At 36.6% G+C, this 20999-nt stretch overlaps 2 protein-coding genes across 4 annotated transcripts; one reads left to right on the forward strand and one right to left on the reverse strand.

Annotated features, from left to right (window-relative positions):
- Positions 1-2850: 2850 nt before the first annotated feature.
- On the reverse strand, positions 2851-9899 carry LOC126798609 (probable phospholipid-transporting ATPase 8). 2 transcript variants are annotated; one of them, XM_050525620.1, is made up of 12 exons: positions 9771-9823; positions 8992-9516; positions 7230-8596; positions 6461-6571; positions 6088-6364; positions 5792-5880; positions 5609-5717; positions 5291-5509; positions 5069-5194; positions 4506-4604; positions 4066-4257; positions 2851-3681 (listed from the first exon to the last, which is right to left on the reverse strand). In XM_050525620.1, exons 2-12 carry the CDS (start codon positions 9382-9384, stop codon positions 3079-3081), a joined length of 3585 nt encoding a protein of 1194 aa, XP_050381577.1. In that variant the 5' UTR covers positions 9385-9516; positions 9771-9823; the 3' UTR covers positions 2851-3078. The 2 variants fall into 2 exon arrangements, with proteins under 2 accessions (XP_050381577.1, XP_050381576.1); XM_050525619.1 differs by having other exon boundaries at positions 8992-9899.
- A 2925-nt stretch (positions 9900-12824) lies between these two features.
- Positions 12825-20573, forward strand: LOC126801231 (serine/threonine-protein kinase BLUS1). Of its 2 annotated transcripts, none has more exons than XM_050528717.1 (21): positions 12825-13109; positions 13591-14079; positions 14512-14766; positions 15132-15256; positions 15380-15424; positions 15534-15615; positions 15707-15775; positions 15846-16016; positions 16111-16176; positions 16747-16815; positions 16948-17076; positions 17227-17300; positions 17740-17946; positions 18250-18341; positions 18425-18501; positions 18966-19091; positions 19180-19222; positions 19310-19356; positions 19793-19854; positions 19931-19982; positions 20083-20573. In XM_050528717.1, exons 2-21 carry the CDS (start codon positions 13912-13914, stop codon positions 20128-20130), a joined length of 2007 nt encoding a protein of 668 aa, XP_050384674.1. In that variant the 5' UTR covers positions 12825-13109; positions 13591-13911; the 3' UTR covers positions 20131-20573. The 2 variants fall into 2 exon arrangements, with proteins under 2 accessions (XP_050384674.1, XP_050384675.1); XM_050528718.1 differs by having other exon boundaries at positions 18428-18501.
- The last annotated feature ends 426 nt before the right edge of the window (positions 20574-20999 follow it).

Raw genomic sequence — 20999 nt, forward strand, 5'->3', positions numbered from 1 at the left:
TATATATTATTGTATGAGTTGAATGCCGAAGACTTGTAGACTTTTGGAAGCTCCTTATATATATATATATATATATATATATATATATATATATATATATATATATATATATATATATATAGGAGTATTACGTTGCTATCAGTAGTAGGGTTTATTAGTTATGTGAGGCTGTGTAAATTATACCTACAAAGCTGACCTTGTGACATATGTACATGCATATAGGATGTGCCTTTCTCACATATTGTTGGGGCTGCCTTCATGTAGCTAGCTACATACGTATGTGCACACTTCATCAACTCTTACTGCAATAATGTCGTCAATTCTTATTGTAATAATGTGGAATTTTAAGATTCGGCGAGAAATTGATTATGCCGTATGCTTAATTTATGGCAAAACATAATAATTAGTAGATAAAGATACACCTAGCTATTCACGCAGAAAGTCAATTCTATAATTTCTATTCGATCGATCACCACATTTTCACTCATTGATCGAGTCTACGGTTAGTTCCGATTTAGTCAAATATATATATATATATAGTCATTCTTGACTGCGGAGGTCCACACCAAAACATAGTTCTGTACCACTATTTTGGTGCGAATTTTCATTTTTGCACCAATTTTTTTATCTCCACTGTCTAGTATCTAGATATATTATGTAGATCATCTCTGCAAAATTTCAGCCAATTTGGTAATCGGTAAGGCCCTAAAAATTGTGTTTTCTGTTAAAAATATGAACGGTTCATTTGTTTTTCGATTTTGAGAACCTTAACGATCAAAAAATTAGCTGAAATTTTGTAGAGATGATCTACACGATATTATCTAGATATTAGACGGTGGAGATGAAAATATTCGACCAAAAAGTGGTTCAAACTGGAAATCCGCACCAAAACCATTGGTGCAGATCTCCTTATTTGAGAAAATCTATATATATATATATATATATAATGCTCATATCTAAACATCATAATTAGCATATCATAGAGACTAAACTCAAGATCAAGAAGTACTCCCATGCAGTTCTATTGTCAAGACTAAACAATGTATTACTACTCGATCTTGACCTCATGAGTGAAGAAATGTACTAATGTATACATGCACATTTCATATGCTTTAGTTAATTACGTACGAGCAGTGATAATTAGCGAATGATAACAATTCATCATTTTATATTGTGACTAATAAGGTTTGGTCATTTTCGCCCTGAAATTCTCTTTAAAGGTTAGAAATATCCACTGCATAAGTGCCTATTGGTATAATACCTAATTTCATACTTCCAAGCAGAAAAAACCAAGTCCAGAAGTTCAACTTACTAAAGCAACAAAGAGAACGGCTGAAGAATTATACTCCAAAGACTTGTTAATCAAACATCACAAAGCCTCTTCAAGTCAATTTGAAGCAGCCATTGGTCATGGATGTCAAGGTCTGGAGTCCTTCAAGGAAATAAACAATGGAGTAAGATAATCACACAGAATCCATATATAACGTGAAGAATTCAAAAGAACCTCAAAAGGGATCGATCTCCAGCCATACCAACCCATTCAAAAAAGCCGAAAATATATGGAGAAAAGATTTGTGTTAAAGTGCCAAGTGCTTGAAAAGTGGTAGCATATCCAGATTGACATTCTTGTTCCAGATTAGCTCTTTAGGGCTTTTCACAATAAACAATGGCGTATCTAGCCAGCCAGCCTGCATGTCCCTTTTTTCTAATGGTTTTAGTGAAGGATTAAGTGAGATCATTAGTTATTTTTTTCCTATTACTGATCATTAGTTGTTTGATTACCGTTGCAGTGCATGTCACAAGATTTCATTGCACTTTCAAAGATATTAAGTGAGATCATCAGTTTCCTTTTTCCATTCCTGATCATTAGTTCTTTGATAACCGAGGTGTCATGAGATTTCATTGCAATTTCTTTGATTCCATCTGTTACATGAGATTATCGTTAGTGATTGTACCTGCTGAGCTATCTTGATACAATAATAACATTGACATTTATTCTTTAAAAGAAAAAAAAAACATGAATCTTCAATTCTTCATGTCATTACCTCCCTAGTTAAGGGATAAATCCTAGGAGAAGTTCCCAGTGACGAGTCCCAAAATACTAAGATTAATTCTTCTATAATTTTCTTGGTATTTTTAGAAGGAAAAAAAAAATAAGGATATGCATTTTCGGTCCAAAGACACGGTTTCACTTTATGTGAGAAATGGTCTCATACAAATTTATATTTTCTTAGAGGAAGCTTCGATGTTGCTTTCCACGGGTTTATGAAAACATATGGCGTCTTTGTATAGCACCATTCGTCTAAAAACCGTTGCTTCAGGAGCCACCAGTAGCCTTATTACAGGTATTGAGAGCCTCACTTTCCATATGCATGAACAAGAACAAGGGTGGCTTAAAATGGTGTTGTTCTTCTGCCGACGAAATAATGTATTGATATAGATATGGCATGCTAATTGAACTTTATATCAACGAATTACAATTAGGGAGTCAAGCTTTAATAATAATGCACGCCAATCGTCTCAAGGTTTATAAACCCACATGTGGATATTTACAATCTTCTACACAGCTTCTGATCAAGTTCTGCGATTACTTAAGTCTTGGTGGATCTTCCACACCTATATATATTACAACTTGAGACCAATGTTGATCTCGAAGATTAGTGGGTAGCTAGTTTACTATAGATAAGATTTGCAATAATCACCCATCTACCATTTTTCCAACATCTATCATAAAAACAAACACTATTGTGCAAACCCAGCAAGACTTCAAATTTGCTGCCTTTTTACTTTAAACGATGCTACTTGCAAACTTGATAATTGGTATTCCTGTTAGAATACAACACCTGAAAAACATGGGCATATCAAACTGGATTCACCTTTGTGTTTCTATAATGCGATATATATCAGCTTTACAAGGTTAACCTACAAAGGAGGGCGAGTTTTGTAACCCTCTCTACTACCTAGACATTCACATTGGCCACTCATTAGCTTAAAACAGAAAAACATACTAATGCCTCTCTCAAACTGTAAAACATATACAGAAAACCACGCATACCTAATCAAACACTAACACTAGTTTCATGACTCTCTTTCCCTTAATCTCTGCCTCAGATGTTGTAGCTTGCCTCTGACTCTTACAGGCAATTCACCGGAAGCATCAATCTGATCATCATTATGACTTAGTAATCGTTTCTGCTGTATCACGTCGTGACGCATTGGTTTAAACCGTGTCTGGAAGGCACGGTATGAGAAATACGGTAGCAGAGTGCAGATGACAACAAGAAGGGTGACTAGCCAATAGAGAGGACTGGGTGCACACTCTTCCACAAACACTTGGTATGCGGTCGTGGATCTAATAGGTGAGATGGAACCATATACGACTAAGAATATGTACCAGAAGGCGATACTACCCCAGATGAACAAGTGCTGGATCCAAGTGAAGTAGTTGATGGAGATTGCCATTTGGCAGTTTACAACCCACACTACGCAAGTGTACATTGTGACACCTAGGACTTCATAGTCTGTAACTTGACCATCTCTCCGAAACGGTTGTGGAATCATAGAATTGGTGGTGAAGAAGAAGATTATTATGGAGCTCAACAATCCATTAAACATCCAGCCGATTATGCGAATCCAGCTAAAGAGGATGTTCTCCACTCCCTCTAGGTATAAGGATGGGTACTGTGGACAGAACATGCATTTACAATAAATTAACTCTTCAAGCTCCAGATTGAGCTTCAAGGATTATAAACAACGATAAAATATACGGCAAGCGATGGAGTAATTTAAACTAGCCTTTGGTTTCAAGAATAAAGACATTGTACCACTTTTCATTTTCCCTCAGTCTATAACACATGGTATTGGAATTGATACTTTTTTTCTTTTCTTTCATTGTAATTGAGATTTACCATATGCTAAGCTATAGCAATGACCATAATGCATATATCAAGATTATGCAGTCAATTATCACCTTAGAGCTATATTCTGTCAACAGTCAGGATATTTCACTAAATTTATTCTGTTTCTTTTGTTTGTATAAAACTTCTCTCAAATGTACTTGCATACCTTCAGGCATAGTCGTGCAGAAACATCCTGATCAAAGACACCAAGTGCAATCACAGGAAGTGATGTGAAGAAGACATTGTAGCATGACATGTACCAATCATTATATGCAGGCAGACCAGAGAAAGAATTATGGGCTTCAAACCAAAACAGAGTAAACCCGAATGTTATGTTCTTGTAGAAGAAGTAGCATATCTGCATCAATCAAATGAACAAAACGATCAACAAGGGATGAAATATCTGCTACCCAATTCTCCAGACCCCTAAATTTTATATTATTAATACCAGTAAATTAGTCAAGCTCATGAGAATTTGGAAACCAGGAAAACCATAATTGCTGCATAATGGATCACATTGACGAATTTAGACTGAAACAGTGTCTGCTGCCTAAATTTATTGAGAAGTAAACATGTTTCTGTGGCAATTTTAAGAAAATGATTTACCATCATTGATATACGTCTGTAACACCAATGCCCGTGTACAAGCAAGAGACGCTCCAGAAAACGAAATTGAGCTATTGAAAAATCACTTGCCATCACTGCCTGCATAAAAAAATTAGAAGGAATCAGCAGCAGCAGGGACTTACAATTTATATTTCAACTTAAATGTTTGAGAGATCTCCTCCACCTTAAAGTAAATATTGGTAAAGACTAAAGAGTGTTATACAAACACATTGTCCACAATTGCTTACTAATTATCCATTACTCAAATATAATTATTCAATTGATTCCAGATTCACCGTGGTAGACCATATATAGATCACTAAACACTTGGACAAACAAGTTGAAGTAAAAAATAAAATAAAATAGGGTGGTAGGTAATATAAAACATTGGATTATGGTAAAGTAAAATACTAAAAAATTGTGTACTGACAATGTTGAACAAGTGCACAATAAGTATGTGATATAGAACCTCTCCTGCAGCTCAAAAGGAGCTGATAAAGGAATGTTGCTTAATTATGAATGTACATCATGAAGATATCAACACAAATGAAATGTAACCTCACCTGCATCCCTTCAACACCACTAATGCCGACCCCAATATCTGCCTCTTGAAGCATGCCAACATCATTTGCCCCATCACCAATAGCAAGTGTTATTTTACCCGTCTTATTTTTTACCAATCTCGTAACCTGCACAAGTTTTATTGTATTATCAGATTATGTAAGTGTCAGCAACTGGCAATATAAACATAGATGAATTAACTCAGTAATCTCATGAGCACTTACAAGAGCTTTCTGTTTGGGCGTTGAGCGGCAGCATATAACTGAAGCACAATTAATTGCAAGCTCAAAAAATGACATTTCAAGATCCTTCTTAAGTGAATATTCCAAGGACTTTCCATCAATTATCAAGCCGAATGCTTTAGCAGAGCTGGAACCTTTTCTAGCTTCATCAATTTGTGAAGAACCTTCTCCAATTTGCTTCCTTATGCTTGCAAGACAGGCCTTTGAACAATCCACATGTCAGGAATAATCCAAGAGGGTAAAAGAAAAAGAAACAACAACTATTTAATGGATTCTGCTTGAGGGTTCTTCTATATCTACCTTCTGAATTGCACCTTTGTCCCCTTGTTTTTCCAAGGCATTTATATCTGGTGAATCAAGACTGATGACAATCCGTTTCATATCTTGGCGAAGTAAACTGCAAGCATACCTGCAAAATATCTTGTCTAAGTAAAGCATCCAATAAAAAGAAATAGAACCAATAATGTAGCAATAAATTCATACCCTATGTTAACTGCAGTTTCCATCTTATCACCAGTCAATACCCATATTTTAATCCCAGCCAGAGCAAGCTTGCTGATACACTCAGGAACCTACATTCCACAGAACAGCATCAGTATGGAATCAGTTTTCCAGACGGGCAAACAAAATTTTCTTGGATGAATAAGTAGCTTCTGTTTTTGTTGTTCTGACAAACAGTTGCAATTTACATAAGGATCAAATAGATAGTTCCAAAAAACATCTAAACAATCCTACCAAATAAAGATAGGTGTGGCAATAGTATCCAAATTCATGCTCACCCCTTTTTGCAGTTTGTCCTCTACAGCTGTCACACCAAGAAGAATTAGTTCCCTTTCAATCTTATCAGCAAGCTCATCTATTAATGCATCTCGGTCTTCAGTGAGAGATGCTTTGGCCTTTAGAAACATCTGTTCCCATACTTTATATTCTTCTACACCTAGCTCACGGTATGCAACCACCAATGTTCGTAAACCTGCTTCAGCATATTTGTGAATGTGCCCCTTAGTTTGAACCTCAAACTGCCGTCCATCTTTTGCCAGCCTTTCAAAAATTGCACTGGATATACACCGATACATGAAAGTTAATAAATGAAGTAACCCAACTTACAACTTCAAATGGAGAACCTAAAGTAAGAGACGTCAAGAGTCTAACCTGTCTGCACCTTTGCAAAGAAGAAACAATCTGTTTTCTGGACTTCTGACAATTACTGACATTCTTTTGCGAGAACTATTGAACTCTAAGATTTGAAGAAGCTCATATTCTCTGGGACAAATAAAGAAATAAGTGGTCAGTGAATTGAATTATACAAAGTGAATGCTATACATGTACACACCCCAAAAGTCATCAGAATATTAACTGAAATGAGTGGTCCATACAGGGCCATGGATCTCCTTTTACTAACAGAATTATAAATATGAAGTGTAACAATTAGATTTGCATTTCTACTCCTGCTTTGTTAGGTATTAAAGATGTTAGTATATGAGAGAGAGAGAGAGAGAGAGAGAGAGAGAGAGCATTTAAGGCTCCTGTCTCAATATTGCATTAAGATGCAACTTCCTTCGATTGCATTACCCAAGCACCATCGAATCAATGTCTTAACTAAAACAAGCATGTTCACTTTCCCTGTAACTTGCTCCAAGGAGGGACACATCAGGTTAGCTGATTAGATATAAGTCATATAACTACAAAACTTGCACCTCATTCAAGTATTTCATCTGAACAAAGTTTTTAAGTCGCTGTTGTTTCATGGGAGAAGTGTTTTCTTATTGCATTATTTCAACTTTACAGCGGAAGGAAAAGTTTGGACCCGAATATCAGAACTAAAAATTAAACATATCCATCTTATAAAATCTATAAATAACTGTAACGTTAAACAGTGATCAGATTAAATGACAAATAGGACGGTACAAAAGGAGCTCACCTGTCAACCTTTTCTCCAGTCTTGTAATCTAACTCATGCAATGATATGCTTGTTTGTGTCCTTTCGAAAAACTCAAATCCAAGCTCCCTGGCAGCTATTACAAATGCTGCTTCATCTGGTGACTCAGCCTCGTAGGATATTTCTCCTGTTTGTTTATTGACAACAGGTAAGGCTGTATGACAAATTGCTAAAACTCGAAGGAATTTCTGGATGGTATCTGAATGAGGTTCATTAACCCAGTGTCCATTCATAATGCGTTCGTCACTGAAGTTGAAACCTTTAATTAATTTTCGGGAGCCATCAGCATCACCAATGCTCCGCTCTGCCACATCAGATGCTATATGACCATTTTCAGGCACTCCCTCCCTTCGATTTGCTAGTGCCATCTCCACTTCTGTCATACCATGACCATAACCAGTGCCAGCTATCGAACATTTAATAAACTCCATTGAGTTGCATGTCAGTGTACCTGTCTTATCAGAAAGTATCATATCAATCTGGCCAAGTTCTTCATTCAGATTAGAGGTGCGCGCACGAGCTGGCCTATCTGTTTCCTCATAGTACATATCCTGATCTCGGTTAATGAATATACTCTGTAATACCTTCACCATTTCAATTGATACATATAAAGATATTGGTATCAGATATCCATACAACATAAGAGCTGTCAGAAAATGGAGAAGAGCTGCAAGTGCTGGCCTTTTGGGGTCATAATACACGACAGAATCCTTAGGGCCTGGACGAAGATACCACCTGGTAATCTTTCCACCACTATCATCTTTCTTGGTATAAACACCAAAAAAGAAAGATCCAGCAAGAGCTATCACAAATAGTATACTGAATAGGATAAAGATGATCTTATCCATTTTCATCTCAATTTTACTTCTCTTTGAAGGAGGATCTGTAGCATTTTGCATGACTTTTGTGTCATGCCCGGTGAAAACAACAACACCATACACATGTTCTGTGTTTTTCAGCTTAGAATCTCTCAGGAGCATCTGTTGCAAGGAAAGTGGATATTTTCCGCCGTTATAGTCCAAAGTACCAACAAATGAATATAGATTCTCATTTGGATCTTCACACTTCATCATTGCCCTAAATCTTTCCAAGGAATTTTCATCATTAAGAAGGGATGTCACCTCCAGTGCTCGCTTCAGTTTTAAATTTGTTTCTCCATCAAGGTTCATAGTTTCCACATAGCAAACACCATCCTCATAGCTTGAAGACAGCAAAAACAGATCAGCAGGAAAGTACTCATTTTTGTGCACCTTCACAATATCACCGACTCTGAGTTTCTTCCATCTGGTCTCAATGAATGTATTATTCCTTCCATACACTTTCACCTTCCGATTGTTTGCCTCCACATCCTGCAATCATTTCAAACATCAGTCAATCATTTGCACACAGCAAACAAATAAATGTCATCGAAATATCAATTACACGGAATTTCCTAGTTATGTTGTTCTTTCCATTTGTACTGCATCCACTGTGAATACAGAGGGCAAACACCAATCAGTAGTAAATGAATCTACACAAATTCTCTGTCGGTACAACAACAACAGTGCCAACATAATATGCCGACTTTTTAACATTGTGAACATCAATAAAAAGTATATATAAACTCCAAATTCTTTTACAATATACAAAGTACTTCAACCATGACTAACTAAGCATGAGCAATAGTTAAAACAAGCATTCAATGGACAATGCAAACGACACCTAGATAACACAAATACAAGGGAAAGTCCATCAGTAACATTACCTGTTTCCTTCGCCTCCAATCTTCTATAGCTTCCTTAACCATAGTAGCCCCGATCACCACCAACAGCGGCACAAGCACACTCACAGCCTTAAAAGGCGCCAGCGGACTGAACGAAACGCAAGCCACAACAAGAAAATATATATTCGCCACCCTCCTAAACTGCTCAAACAACGACTTGGGAATGAAATTCGCCGCCGAGTACTTCGTAGTCGAAACGTAATTCCCCCTATACCTCAACTGCATCGCCTCCGAATTATCAGGCTCATTACAATACACAACTCTAGAGTAACCCCTAGTCCCAATGTCGGCATGAACATCTTCAAATTTAACTCGCCAACACGCAAACGAGTACAATTTACTAAAGAGAATCGTCCTCTTCCCCTCTCTCGGCATTTTTCGCAACCTCAAAACACTCCGAAATGGCGAAATCCAATCCCTAAACCAATCTCCCCTCAATTTCCCACCCACATTGCTCCCTCCCAACTCCTCCACAAAACCTCACCAACCTAAAAGTCGCACCTACTTCTACAACAACACAAAAAATCCCAATCACAAGCTTCACTAAATTCCACAGCAAACAACAACTACGCAAGAATTTGAAGAATACAGTACTGAAATCTAAAGCAAATTGATGAACACAAAATTCAAAACCTCAAGAGCTTTCGAATCCAAGCTGAGGCTTATTCAAAGCTTGTGAATCGAGCGAGCTTAGTATGAGAGAGCTGAAATCGAAAGCTGAGGTGCGGGAATATCCGGAAACCCTAGCAGCGAGAGTATACCTTACTTCGATTCAAGGGTTTGAGAGAGAGAGAGAGAGAGAGAGATCTCTTGCTTGCGGCCTGAGCTCAAAAATGTAGAGAGAGAAAGTGGAGGAGAGAGAAAGTGGAGGGGAGTGGTTAGCTTTGCCGCTTTAATAAGCGAAAAAAAAGGAGGAGGAGGAGAGAGAGAGAGGGGGGAGAGGAAGCGAAGCAGGTGATCATGTAGAGACTAGAGAGAAAGAGAGAGAGAGTGAGGCGAGTCTCTGTTGAGTAGGAAAGACGACGTCAGCAAGGGGACGAAGAGAAGAAGGTCCCAATCTTTGCCGCACACGTGGCGGATTTGGGCTACTGGTACCCTACCAAGGGAGACTAAGTTTTTCCTTTTTTGTTTGCGCGGTCTGAATTGCTCTTATACGGACATTTCTCTAGTGTCGCCCATTACACTAACCCGGATTCATTTCCTTTTTTGGTTGAAGAAATCCGGAGATATAGTTTAAATTGGAAGTAATTTGGTAATTGTGGTTGATACTAGGAAAAATTAATTAAGGACATCTACTTGATAATTTAGCTTGTATAATTTGAAAATTAAAATACGGCTTCGTATGTTATTGGTTCCTATTTATTATATGCTAATGAAAATATTTAAGTCATTTAAAATTATATAAAACTGAATGATCGATGTTGTTTAAACTATGATCATTCAAGAACCACGATTCTACGAGTGTTATTAATTTACATTGGCCTTGAAAAATAGCTTAGGGAACCATGTAATTACAAGTGGTGACACATCTTTTAGAATTCATATAACATGACCTAATAATAATCAAACGACCCAACACAGCTTATTCCATTGTGAACTGATTAACATGCCCCTAATCCCCTATAAGTGTTTATTAGCTTTACTCAAGCAGAAACAAAATTTAGGTAATTTTATTTTCTTTCTGAAATTGTTCCACCTTTTATAGTTATTAAGTTGGATGATATAGCTAAATATATAGTCGTATTTATGAAGGAGTAATCTCTACTCCATGAGGGTATTTACGTCATGTACTACGCATTCAACCATTATCTAACCACAAAACCGACGTGTTTTATTCCATTCATAACTTCCAAGCCTTTCACCTGCCCAGTACTGCACCAAATTTAGAGCTCGACACGGGTTTTCTCCCCTTTTGAATAGAAGAGTGTGCTTAGCACGATTCCCCATGTCATTATAAAACCCAGTCAAGAACAAACTAGAGGTCGCCCTCCACTCGAAGAAAGGAAATCAAAACATAATTATTATACGCGTCTAATTATCACGTAATCGCATATTAATTAGGTGGCTAAGCAGTCTTAATTAACCTCTAGGCTGGTGGGGAAAGGTTAATGTCACGTCCGGTTGACCCCCGGGTCGACAAAGAAAGAGTCACATGCTGGTGACATGGGCCCTAAAATTAAGTACGTAGAAATCCATCAAAAGGTACACTGGCACTGTGCCACGTGCATTGCGGGCCCCAGTCTTTGCCATTCTTGTCTGCCCACGCCCAATCCTTTGTAAGATGGCATACCACGTGGCACCGGTAAAAGATGTGTCACCGCTAACCGAAAAAAGTAAGTGCAATTTTTATCCTGTCACACATTTTGTTTGTCAATAATTAATGAAACTCTGATAATATCAGAGTCCAAAAAGAGTAGGAACATTTTTAAGCGACACAAGGATCATGTCACATGGGAAAGGCACTCCGTAAGCCCCACCGCCAGACCACCGTGCCGCCACCAATGTCAACCGCAACCAGAAGCGGGCCACCTCACAGTGAAGTAGCCACATTCCTTCCACAACTTATTCTCAATCGTGACACAAGAAACCAACTTAAAATAACTATCCCGATTGGATATACCACCGTCACTATGGTCTATAATTCAATATTATGGTTCTTTTTTCTTTTCTTTTTTGTAAAGAATATCATGGTTCTTTCTGTCCAGGATTTAAAGAAGACCTAGACTTAAAGATTTATAATATATAAAAACTTTAAAATTCTATACAAATACAAATTAAAATGATTAAATCATGTCTAACTCACTAATCACACGTATGAAAATTATATGCTTTTCAATCTCGTCATAATATATGTGTTATGAATCTCAATCTAATACGAGGATGCCACTAATTATAAAAAACATTTGCAAGAATGTTAATGAATGATCTTCGACAACTAATCTTGTCGTAATATTAGTCTGAGTACTCTATTTCAACTCAAAACTAATTAACAACTAATATTGCCATAATATTAGTATGAGTACATTATTTATGACTCTAAAACAATATCCGATTAATTACTTACTTCACTCCTATTTCATTTTTATTTTTGTTGATAGCTAATCAGAACAAGAACTCGAGTTCATTAGCAAAATCATAAACACTCGTTTGGTCATTCACAAGTCCAATTCAAAGGGGCTAACTTTTCAAACACGCATCCCATCCCCATTTGTGATTAGTTGACTCTAATTTAGGCATCTCTCCCATATTAGTGAAGTAATCAAATCTATAATTTGACCCAATTGCTTTCCCAATAAGATAAACACACATTAATCTAATCCCGCTTGTTAAATTGACCGGCATATATATCTCCATCTCCACTATTATAATTGGAAGCGTGGCTATGATGTCAACAAATTGACTAAAGTTTTAAAGTCTCCAAAATGAAAATGCTAAAGATAAAAAAATAAAGAGAAAAAATACTATATGAGAATAATAGTATCGTAAACTATAAAAATTAATGAAAAAAAAATAAAAATAAAAAAAGCGAAAACCTATAGAAAATAGGAGATGACTTAAAATAAAATAAAAAGATCGTAGATAGTAGGAAATTGATAAATCAAAAGTAACTTCTTCTTTTTTAAAGTGAAAATCGGTGGAAACACGGGTACATGCTAATTAAATTTAATCAGGGGCCATAATCCAAAAATAGACATAGTCAGTCCTTTTATCAATTACAATAATTTAGTAAATTAGGGAAATATTAGAGTAAGGGACTTCAGGCGATTCTCTCATTTTAAATTTTGGTTGAAAAATTAAAAAAAAAAGCAAAAAAAAGAAAGAAAAAAGGGCGAAAGATTCGATCTAAAACCGTGAAGCCAGTTGGATATAGAGAGCAACAGATAGATAGAATGAGTAGAAAGAGACGACAATCGAGGGGACTTGAATCGACGAAAGTTTAGAGGCTGAATCAACGGCGTCGTTTTATCTGGAAGGCCTTCTAAGTTGTTTCTCACAACTCAGATTCAGTTCTGGACCTCCCTCCCTCCTTCTTCTTCTTCTTCATCAAAGCCGAATCGAAACGAGCTCTACTGCCGAGGCTGATCATCGCTGTTCTAGAGGTTTGTGATGAAATTTTGGTTTTCGATTTTGTTTCGTCTTAGCTTTATTCAGCAGCAATTAGTAAAAGTGTTTCGCCTTTTGCTTCGAATTGAAGTAGTTTTGATGATTTAGTGTGATTGATAAGATGTGGAGATTTGAGATGGTGTATAATGCAGAGTCAGAACTGTAATTTCTTTAGTATAAGATTGATGTTGTTGTGAATTGTTGCGTAAAACTATGAATCGAAGGAAGTGCCACCAGGATGGTTTGTTGTTTTTTTCTGGAATCAATGTTGAGATAATGCTGATCATTGAGCCAGAGAGCAATATCAAAAGAGTTATTTGTAAGGAATTTTATTGTTTCGATAGCTAGGCAGTTTTAGAATGTTTGATAATGATGAGATCATTGCGATTTTCGATGCGTTACAGTTGCCATTGTTTCCTCTGTGGCTAACTGCAATGTCTTTTAATTCTGTTAGTTGTTTTTGCTTGTTATATGCAGCTATTGCCGACGCCAGTGCTAAGTCTTCTAGAAGTGGTCGAGACTGATGCTTAATCTTTTGCTTGAGGTCTTGTTCTCAGAAGTCCAATATAGCTAGTGTTGGTTAGGGGCATAAGTAGCAACTTCTGTGGAGAATTAAAAAATACCGATGAACTTGCTGAATGCGTCCATTATTTTGTGTTGAGCGAAGGGAAAATGCTACCAAATTGGAAGAAGCCCCATTCTAGTTTGATGCTAATCTATCTGGGGTTCAATCTATCTGTCTTTTCTGAGAAATCCAGAAGTAAAGAGGGTTTGTAAAGTGTAATATAAGAACACATCATGGAGCAAGTATCAGAGAAAAGATTTCCTTTAGATGCAAAAGAGTATAAGTTATATGAAGAAGTGGGTGAAGGTGTTAGTGCTAGCGTGCACAGAGCACTCTGCATACCACTTAATGAGATAGTCGCTATCAAAGTTCTTGATCTTGAAAAATGCAATAATGACCTGGTATGTGTACTAATCTCTTTGTAATCCAAATTTGTTTCTTTATTTTCTCCTTTTTGAGTCCTGGTTATTAATTTCTTATTGGCTCACCTTGTTCACTTGGATCCTTTGTCTTAACAAATTTGGGCATTTATAGATAACATACCTTTTTCCACCCATCTACCAAAGCTTGGCTGACATGTAGTTATAGGAAAGTTGTATGGCAAGGATTTGGTTCATGAAAGTTTGCACATAGTAATGAGGCATACAGACTACAGAATTTACCTGAGAAGATATCTTTAACGTTGTTGAGTTAGGATCACTCTTAGACGCATCAGACATACGATAGTTGCATACATGTCTGATTAACTGGCTGATTTCTCAATGGAAACCGTAAATAGGCTGTTTTGTCTAAAACTTTTATAATTGTCTACAACTGTTTGCCAAATGATGCAGGATGGCATCCGACGGGAGGTGCATACAATGACTTTGATTAATCATCAAAATCTACTACGAGCACATTGTTCATTCACAGCCGGCCACAGCCTTTGGGTTGTTATGCCATATATGGCTGGGGGGTCCTGCCTTCATATAATGAAGTCTAAGTTCTCTGAAGGTTTTGATGAACCTGTTATAGCAACTCTATTGCATGAGGTGCTCAAAGCTCTTGTGTATCTTCATGCTCATGGCCATATCCATAGAGATGTGAAGGTCAGCTAATCTTATCACTTTATAATAATTACGTATGCTTGTTATATGTTAGAACTTCTCCTTTATTGATTAATTTCTTTATCAAAAAATGCAAACCTGATTCCTATCTTAATAGATTTCAATGAATAACAAGTACTACCTTATGTATGAGAGATTTTATGTTTGTTGCTTTTGACAAGATTAATTTAATGGTTGTATGAATTTTTGTCCAATACGTTATATATCGACAAATGGACCTGTATGAGTGTGTCCATGCATATGATAAGCTTTAATGAGTTTGCTTCACATGTATTATGCATGTGTTTTCATGTTAAAAATTGGAATGCATCGAGTCTCTTATTGATGATCTCATACCTTATTTGCAGGCTGGAAATATATTGATTGATTCTAATGGTGCCGTCAAGTTAGCTGACTTTGGAGTATCAGCATGCATGTTTGATACTGGGGATAGACAACGTTCCAGAAATACATTTGTTGGAACTCCTTGCTGGTATAACCATGTTATCCCTGAACCTTATATATGATGTGCTAACATAAAAGATTGTTATGCCACTGTTGATACACTTTAGGCAGTGTGGTTCTATATTTTTTCATATACTCTCTTTTCTGTCAGGATGGCTCCTGAAGTTATGCTGCAATTGCATGGATACGACTTCAAGTGAGTGGTTCTTATTTACTCTCTGTGTCTTCCCTTGTTCGCTGTTGCATCAACAATATATACTGGTGAAGTGTCTTATGTTATAACTTTTCTTTTGCTTCTTGAACAGAGCTGACATCTGGTCATTTGGAATAACAGCACTTGAACTTGCCCATGGGCATGCCCCATTTTCCAAGTATCCACCGATGAAAGTAAATCTCTATAGTCTGATATTCATGTGGGATGAATTTTTCACTGGTGCTTATAGTTTAATTCACACTCAGGTTTACCCAATTACTGTAGGTTTTGCTGATGACAATACAAAATGCATCACCAGGCCTTGACTATGAAAGAGACAAAAGATTTTCTAAGGTTTGTGTTGGCCAGTTGAAACTCATAAATTCCTTCTAAAATGTAATTCCTGACACACTACATTTTCCAGTCTTTCAGGGATCTGGTAGCGGTTTGCTTAGAGAAGGATCCAAAGAAACGTCCAACTTCTGAAAAGCTTTTAAAGAACCATTTTTTCAAACATGCACGGCCAGTTGATTATCTATCACGTACGATCCTGGCTAATCTCGAACCACTAGGGGAACGTTTTAGGAAACTGAAGGTGTCTTACTGCAACTCACAGACTATCTTTTTCAACTCTTAGTTTTATGGATCTGTGTCATAACAACCTTATTTCCCTTGGTTTTATGTTATAGCAAGAGGAAGCTGATGTTCTTGTGCAGAATAAGGCTCTCTACGGGGATAAGGAACATTTATCACAGGTGAGAGTTGTTAAAAAAATTACATAAAACTAGGGGGATTGGAATTTACACTCCTGTTTTACAATCAAATCCTCCATGTTTCCATTTTTAGTAACGTGTATTAAAGCAGTGTGAGCTTCATTCTCCAAAACTAGTTACACAAAGTACATGAAGGGTTAGTTGTTTGGCTGTAACAGCTTGTAGTGTTTTCTGCTTGACAGTTTCAATTTTCTTCTCCCATAGCACTTAATATTGTTTCATTCAAAGTTTTACTGGATGTAGTAGTAGTATGTAGTAAACACTTAATTTTGTATGTAGTATGTCTAACTGGATGAATATGATTAGTAGCTTGTAAAGGAGTCAATAAATGACTCCATTTTTATTTACAACGATCATAATTTTTCAAAAGAATGAGCTGTATATGAACATAACCTGTTTTCAACAAGAGGCTTAGGTCTTATGGTGTTAACTCATGGGTACTCTCCATATTAGGACCTGTGTTTGTATCCCTCATAAACATTATATTGTCTGTGTGCTCATGTTGGGTAATCAAATATCAACACGATCCTCAGTACTTGTTAATTTTTGCAGCAAGAGTATATCCGAGGAATAAGTGCGTGGAATTTCAGCCTTGAAGATTTAAAAAATCAGGCCGCCCTTGTAAGTAACGTCAGGCTTTGTTTAGTCCATCTTCTTCGTAGTTATAAAAATTTAATTCATTAGTTAGTGGAATATATCACCATCATTGTAGCTTTCTGTTTCACAATTTAGTTGGTCACCAAATAACTGCAGATTCAGGATGATGGCACGCCACCTGAAGGGAATAAGGAGCAAAGTGACAGCTATGAACATGTTAGCTTTCCAGCAGAAAGGTCGTGTGATGAGATGACAAACCAGTCAAACTTTGTATCTAATCAGGAGGTACAGTATCCCGCGAAAAAATATATATATATATATATATATATATATATATATATATCTTTGTTGCATTAGTTAATCTTTCTAAGTACTTGATTTTCTATATTGAAGTGCTGATTATTTCCTCATGGGTTTTGGCATCTGCCATTTTAGGATGGCTTTGATGACCTTCATAATTTGGACAGCTCACTTGCTTCATTTCCTATGAAACCTCTTCAAGCACTCAAGTATGACTACTTTACTTCTCTAATCTCAGATTATTACCTGATAATATTGCGGGCAGATATTTGAATTCTCTGCAACAGATTGTTGTTTCCGTCTAATATTTGTTATTGTCTGAAGATTTTTGCTGCAAGTTACTGCGTTCAATCTTTTTTTATCCGAACTCTAGTGTGTTTTTCTGAGCAAAAATTCTGTAAATTAAATTTAGTTTGGTCTTCAATTGTCCCCTTCCTGCGAAACTGATTATTTTGATGCGTATGTGGCTTTAGTTTCTTCTTGGCTTGATGTGTTTTTTTGTTCTTTTTATTTTTTAAATAGATTCCACAGTTATCGTTCTTTTGTTACAGCTTCTCAACATATTCAAAGTTTTATATATTATTATTCCTTTACTTGTATATTTTTATTCTTTTACTTGTATTAGAAACCTATGTGTTTTTTATGCAGAGGCTGTTTTGATGTTATTGAGGAGGATGTGACTGCGACTAGTACTCCACCCACTGTTAAAGAAAATGGAAGAGGTGGAGGGGAGACTTCAGGTGAAAGTAGTTCTCTACCACAACATGATATCTCTGAGCCTAAAAAGTTCATGAGTGGTTCATTACTCCTGGATAATATGCTTTCTTCTAATAAGGTTATTGGCGAAGGGGAGAGGTAAGACAATAGTACCTCTATCTTGAAGATAATAATTTCGTTTTGTTATTTGATTTTGCTATGATCTTAAAAATCCCCATAAAAAATCTATGATAGGTGTACATGGTTTTCCTTTTCTCAACCCATAAAACTAACCCCTTCCCATGTATCTAGCATTCTTGTGTCTGTTTTATTACTGACCAAATGAAAAGCTGCTGGTCTTAAAACATGGTTTATTTACTCATTTTTAAATTTCTCTAAATTGTATTAAACATTTCGTTCTACTTGCTGCGAGGTATTAAAAAATTGAATTGAATTTTGAAGGGATCATCCACAATCAAAACACCAACCTGAACGGAAATATAGTGGTCCATTGTTGTATCGTCAAAGGAGAGACGCCAATACCCCTACATGTGGTACGTCTCATTGTAGTTTTCTGCTCTCGCCATGTTTGTCCCTATATATAATTACTGATTGTTCTCTGCATATGTTTATCCAGCAGAGGATATGTCTGAAGGAGCAGTTGTGCAGCGTAAGGGGCGGTTCAAGGTCACCGCAGGAGACGTCAGTCCCAAGGTAAAATATTATTGCTACCCAGCTCGGTCTATATGATAATTAACAGAAACGGTAGTACATTAATCTTATACTTTTTGGCGTTTTGTATTCTTATTATCCTGCTTGCTGAATTTGCAAAATGTAACAGATGCAATTGTATGCTTCGTTTTGGAATAGTGTTGCAATTTATATTGTTATGCACACCTCAAGAGCATTCTTTCTTAGGTTGAGGCATCCCACATTCCCACTTGTTTCAGTTTTCATATCACCCGAGCCCCATATCTGTTGGTCTCTTATGTTTGAGTGTAGATTGTCTATATTGATTCCCCTCCAAGTCTATAATATGTTCAAACCGTAGTGAAAAATTATAATTTAAGCATTCACTTTTTTTCTTGGACAGCTAATTGAAATAGTAATGATGCAGCCTACTAAGATATCTTTTAGGTAGTGGCTGTTAAACCATTTCATTTTCATCTCTTTTCCAGGGTCCTTCAAATAGCTTCTTCAATCCTGTTCCTGGAGGTTCATCTAGTCCACCAACTCCAAATGTTACAGCCGGTTCTGTTCTCTCAATACTACAATCCATGCTGCAGCAAAACGCCTCCCAAAGGGTAAGTGACAGCTATAGGTGTTACCCTGATTCGCAAAGAGATAATATCTAAAATCCTCATGTTTTTCCTATTCTTTTCATTTTCACAGGAGGAATTGATAAAATTGATCAAATTTGTTGAACAGATCGTCGGTAATGCTTCCAACTTTTCATGCAACACTTTCGGCACTTAACTGTGTTTAGGCATCTTTGTTGGGTTTAATACTTTTAGTTTTACAGGTATGCATGGAGAGTCAGCCGATCTAAGCACCAGCGACCTTTTGCAGGTAAAGGCCACCCATCTTATGTACTCAACGCTATTTTGCCAGCCATTTTAAGTTGGGTTGAATAAGCCCCCTGTAATCTAAGAACCTGTCTAATAAGCTATGTATCTGACCAAATTCCTGACTTCCTGTATCCCCAGGTCGTGACATTCTTAGTAACTAAACTTCTGATGGTCATGACATTCTCAAGTTACTTTATAATATTGTTGCTTGATGAGGTTAATAATTAGACTTGTATCAAGAAAAAGAAATTACTTTACAGACTGTAGCCAGTAGGGTGTTTCACCATTGGTGCTATGTGATTCTTGATAATTATAGTTTCTTTAAGCTTCTATCTCATGTTCATTGTGTCAAATGTTGCAAGTTTTTTTAACCTCTATTATTGTTGATGCCAGCTTGAACTAGATTTTGACATTGCCTATATATGTTATGGATGCAGATACCTCCTGCTTCCTATAGGGAGAGAGAGTTGCAATCCTTGGTGATTAATAGTCAACAGGGGTATGAAAGTAATCAAATTCTTATCGGTGATTCAATATTCTAGTTGGCATTCTACTTATATTCTTTTCATTGTCAGTATTAGGAATCTAGAAGAACAGATACAAAGACTGAAGATTAAAAATGCTCAGGTTTGTGTATCCAACAAAAATGGTTTCTTTTGTCGGAGTTATTTTCTTTTGTCTGCAATACAAGTCAAATGCATTTTTCTGAGTTATTTTCTGGTTGCAGCTAGAAAGACAACTGAATGCGGCCTTGGCCAACAAAAATAAGATGTAGAAATGGAAATGAAGTGATGGGAATGCCATGTCATGGGCGAAGTTCACATCTGCAGCTCAAACAAATGTTTCCGCCAACAGAGACTGTTACAGAAACAAACTGGTCCTTCATGACGGTGTTATGGCCATGGCAGGATGATTTTGGTCGGTGCCTCTGATGGTACATGGAGTGCAAGCCTTCTGAATTATAGAAGCAAATTTTTTTTGGTGGGTTGTACCTTATATTAGAGTAACGTATGTGTGAATGTGAGTTTAGTGCAGACATTCAAATTTTGAGAATCCTATTTCTTGAATTTCATTATGTAACATAATTTATTGACCCAATCTTGTAAATTATTTTGCGTTTCACTTCTCTTTCCTCTGCAATACAACTCAGAAACATTAGTTCCTTTGTTGGAAAATGTTAATAAAATCTGATATTTTTCTCTTATAGTTTAACTTTGATACTGGCATCTTCTCTTACAGCGCCTTTGGCATCTTCTTGAACAAATATGTGATGGGATGTCCATTTCTCATATAAGTAAGAATAATTCTAATTCCAGACTTGGGTTTACAGTGGATTGTATCCTTTGTATGCCGTTTTTTTTTTTCAGTTGAAGCGGTTGGTTGGAAGTTTGAATCACTATCCTGGATGATCAAGACACATTTGACATCTCTCTTCAACTAAGGTGATTAGCACTCTTACCAAGTACAACCCTTAGGAATTGAGGATGAGCAAGACTGCAAGAGAACCTACTTTTGTTTTTTTAATTACAATCTCTGACCATTAGGATAAGCTAAACAGAAACCGACAAGTTTGTGGTTGTAGATCTGACTGTAGAATTGACGAGGGGAAATGTATCGTCTTCACTCTTCAGTGTAAGTAATAAG

The sequence above is a fragment of the Argentina anserina genome, chromosome 6 (genome assembly GCF_933775445.1).
Source record: "Argentina anserina chromosome 6, drPotAnse1.1, whole genome shotgun sequence".
Taxonomy (NCBI): domain Eukaryota; kingdom Viridiplantae; phylum Streptophyta; class Magnoliopsida; order Rosales; family Rosaceae; genus Argentina; species Argentina anserina.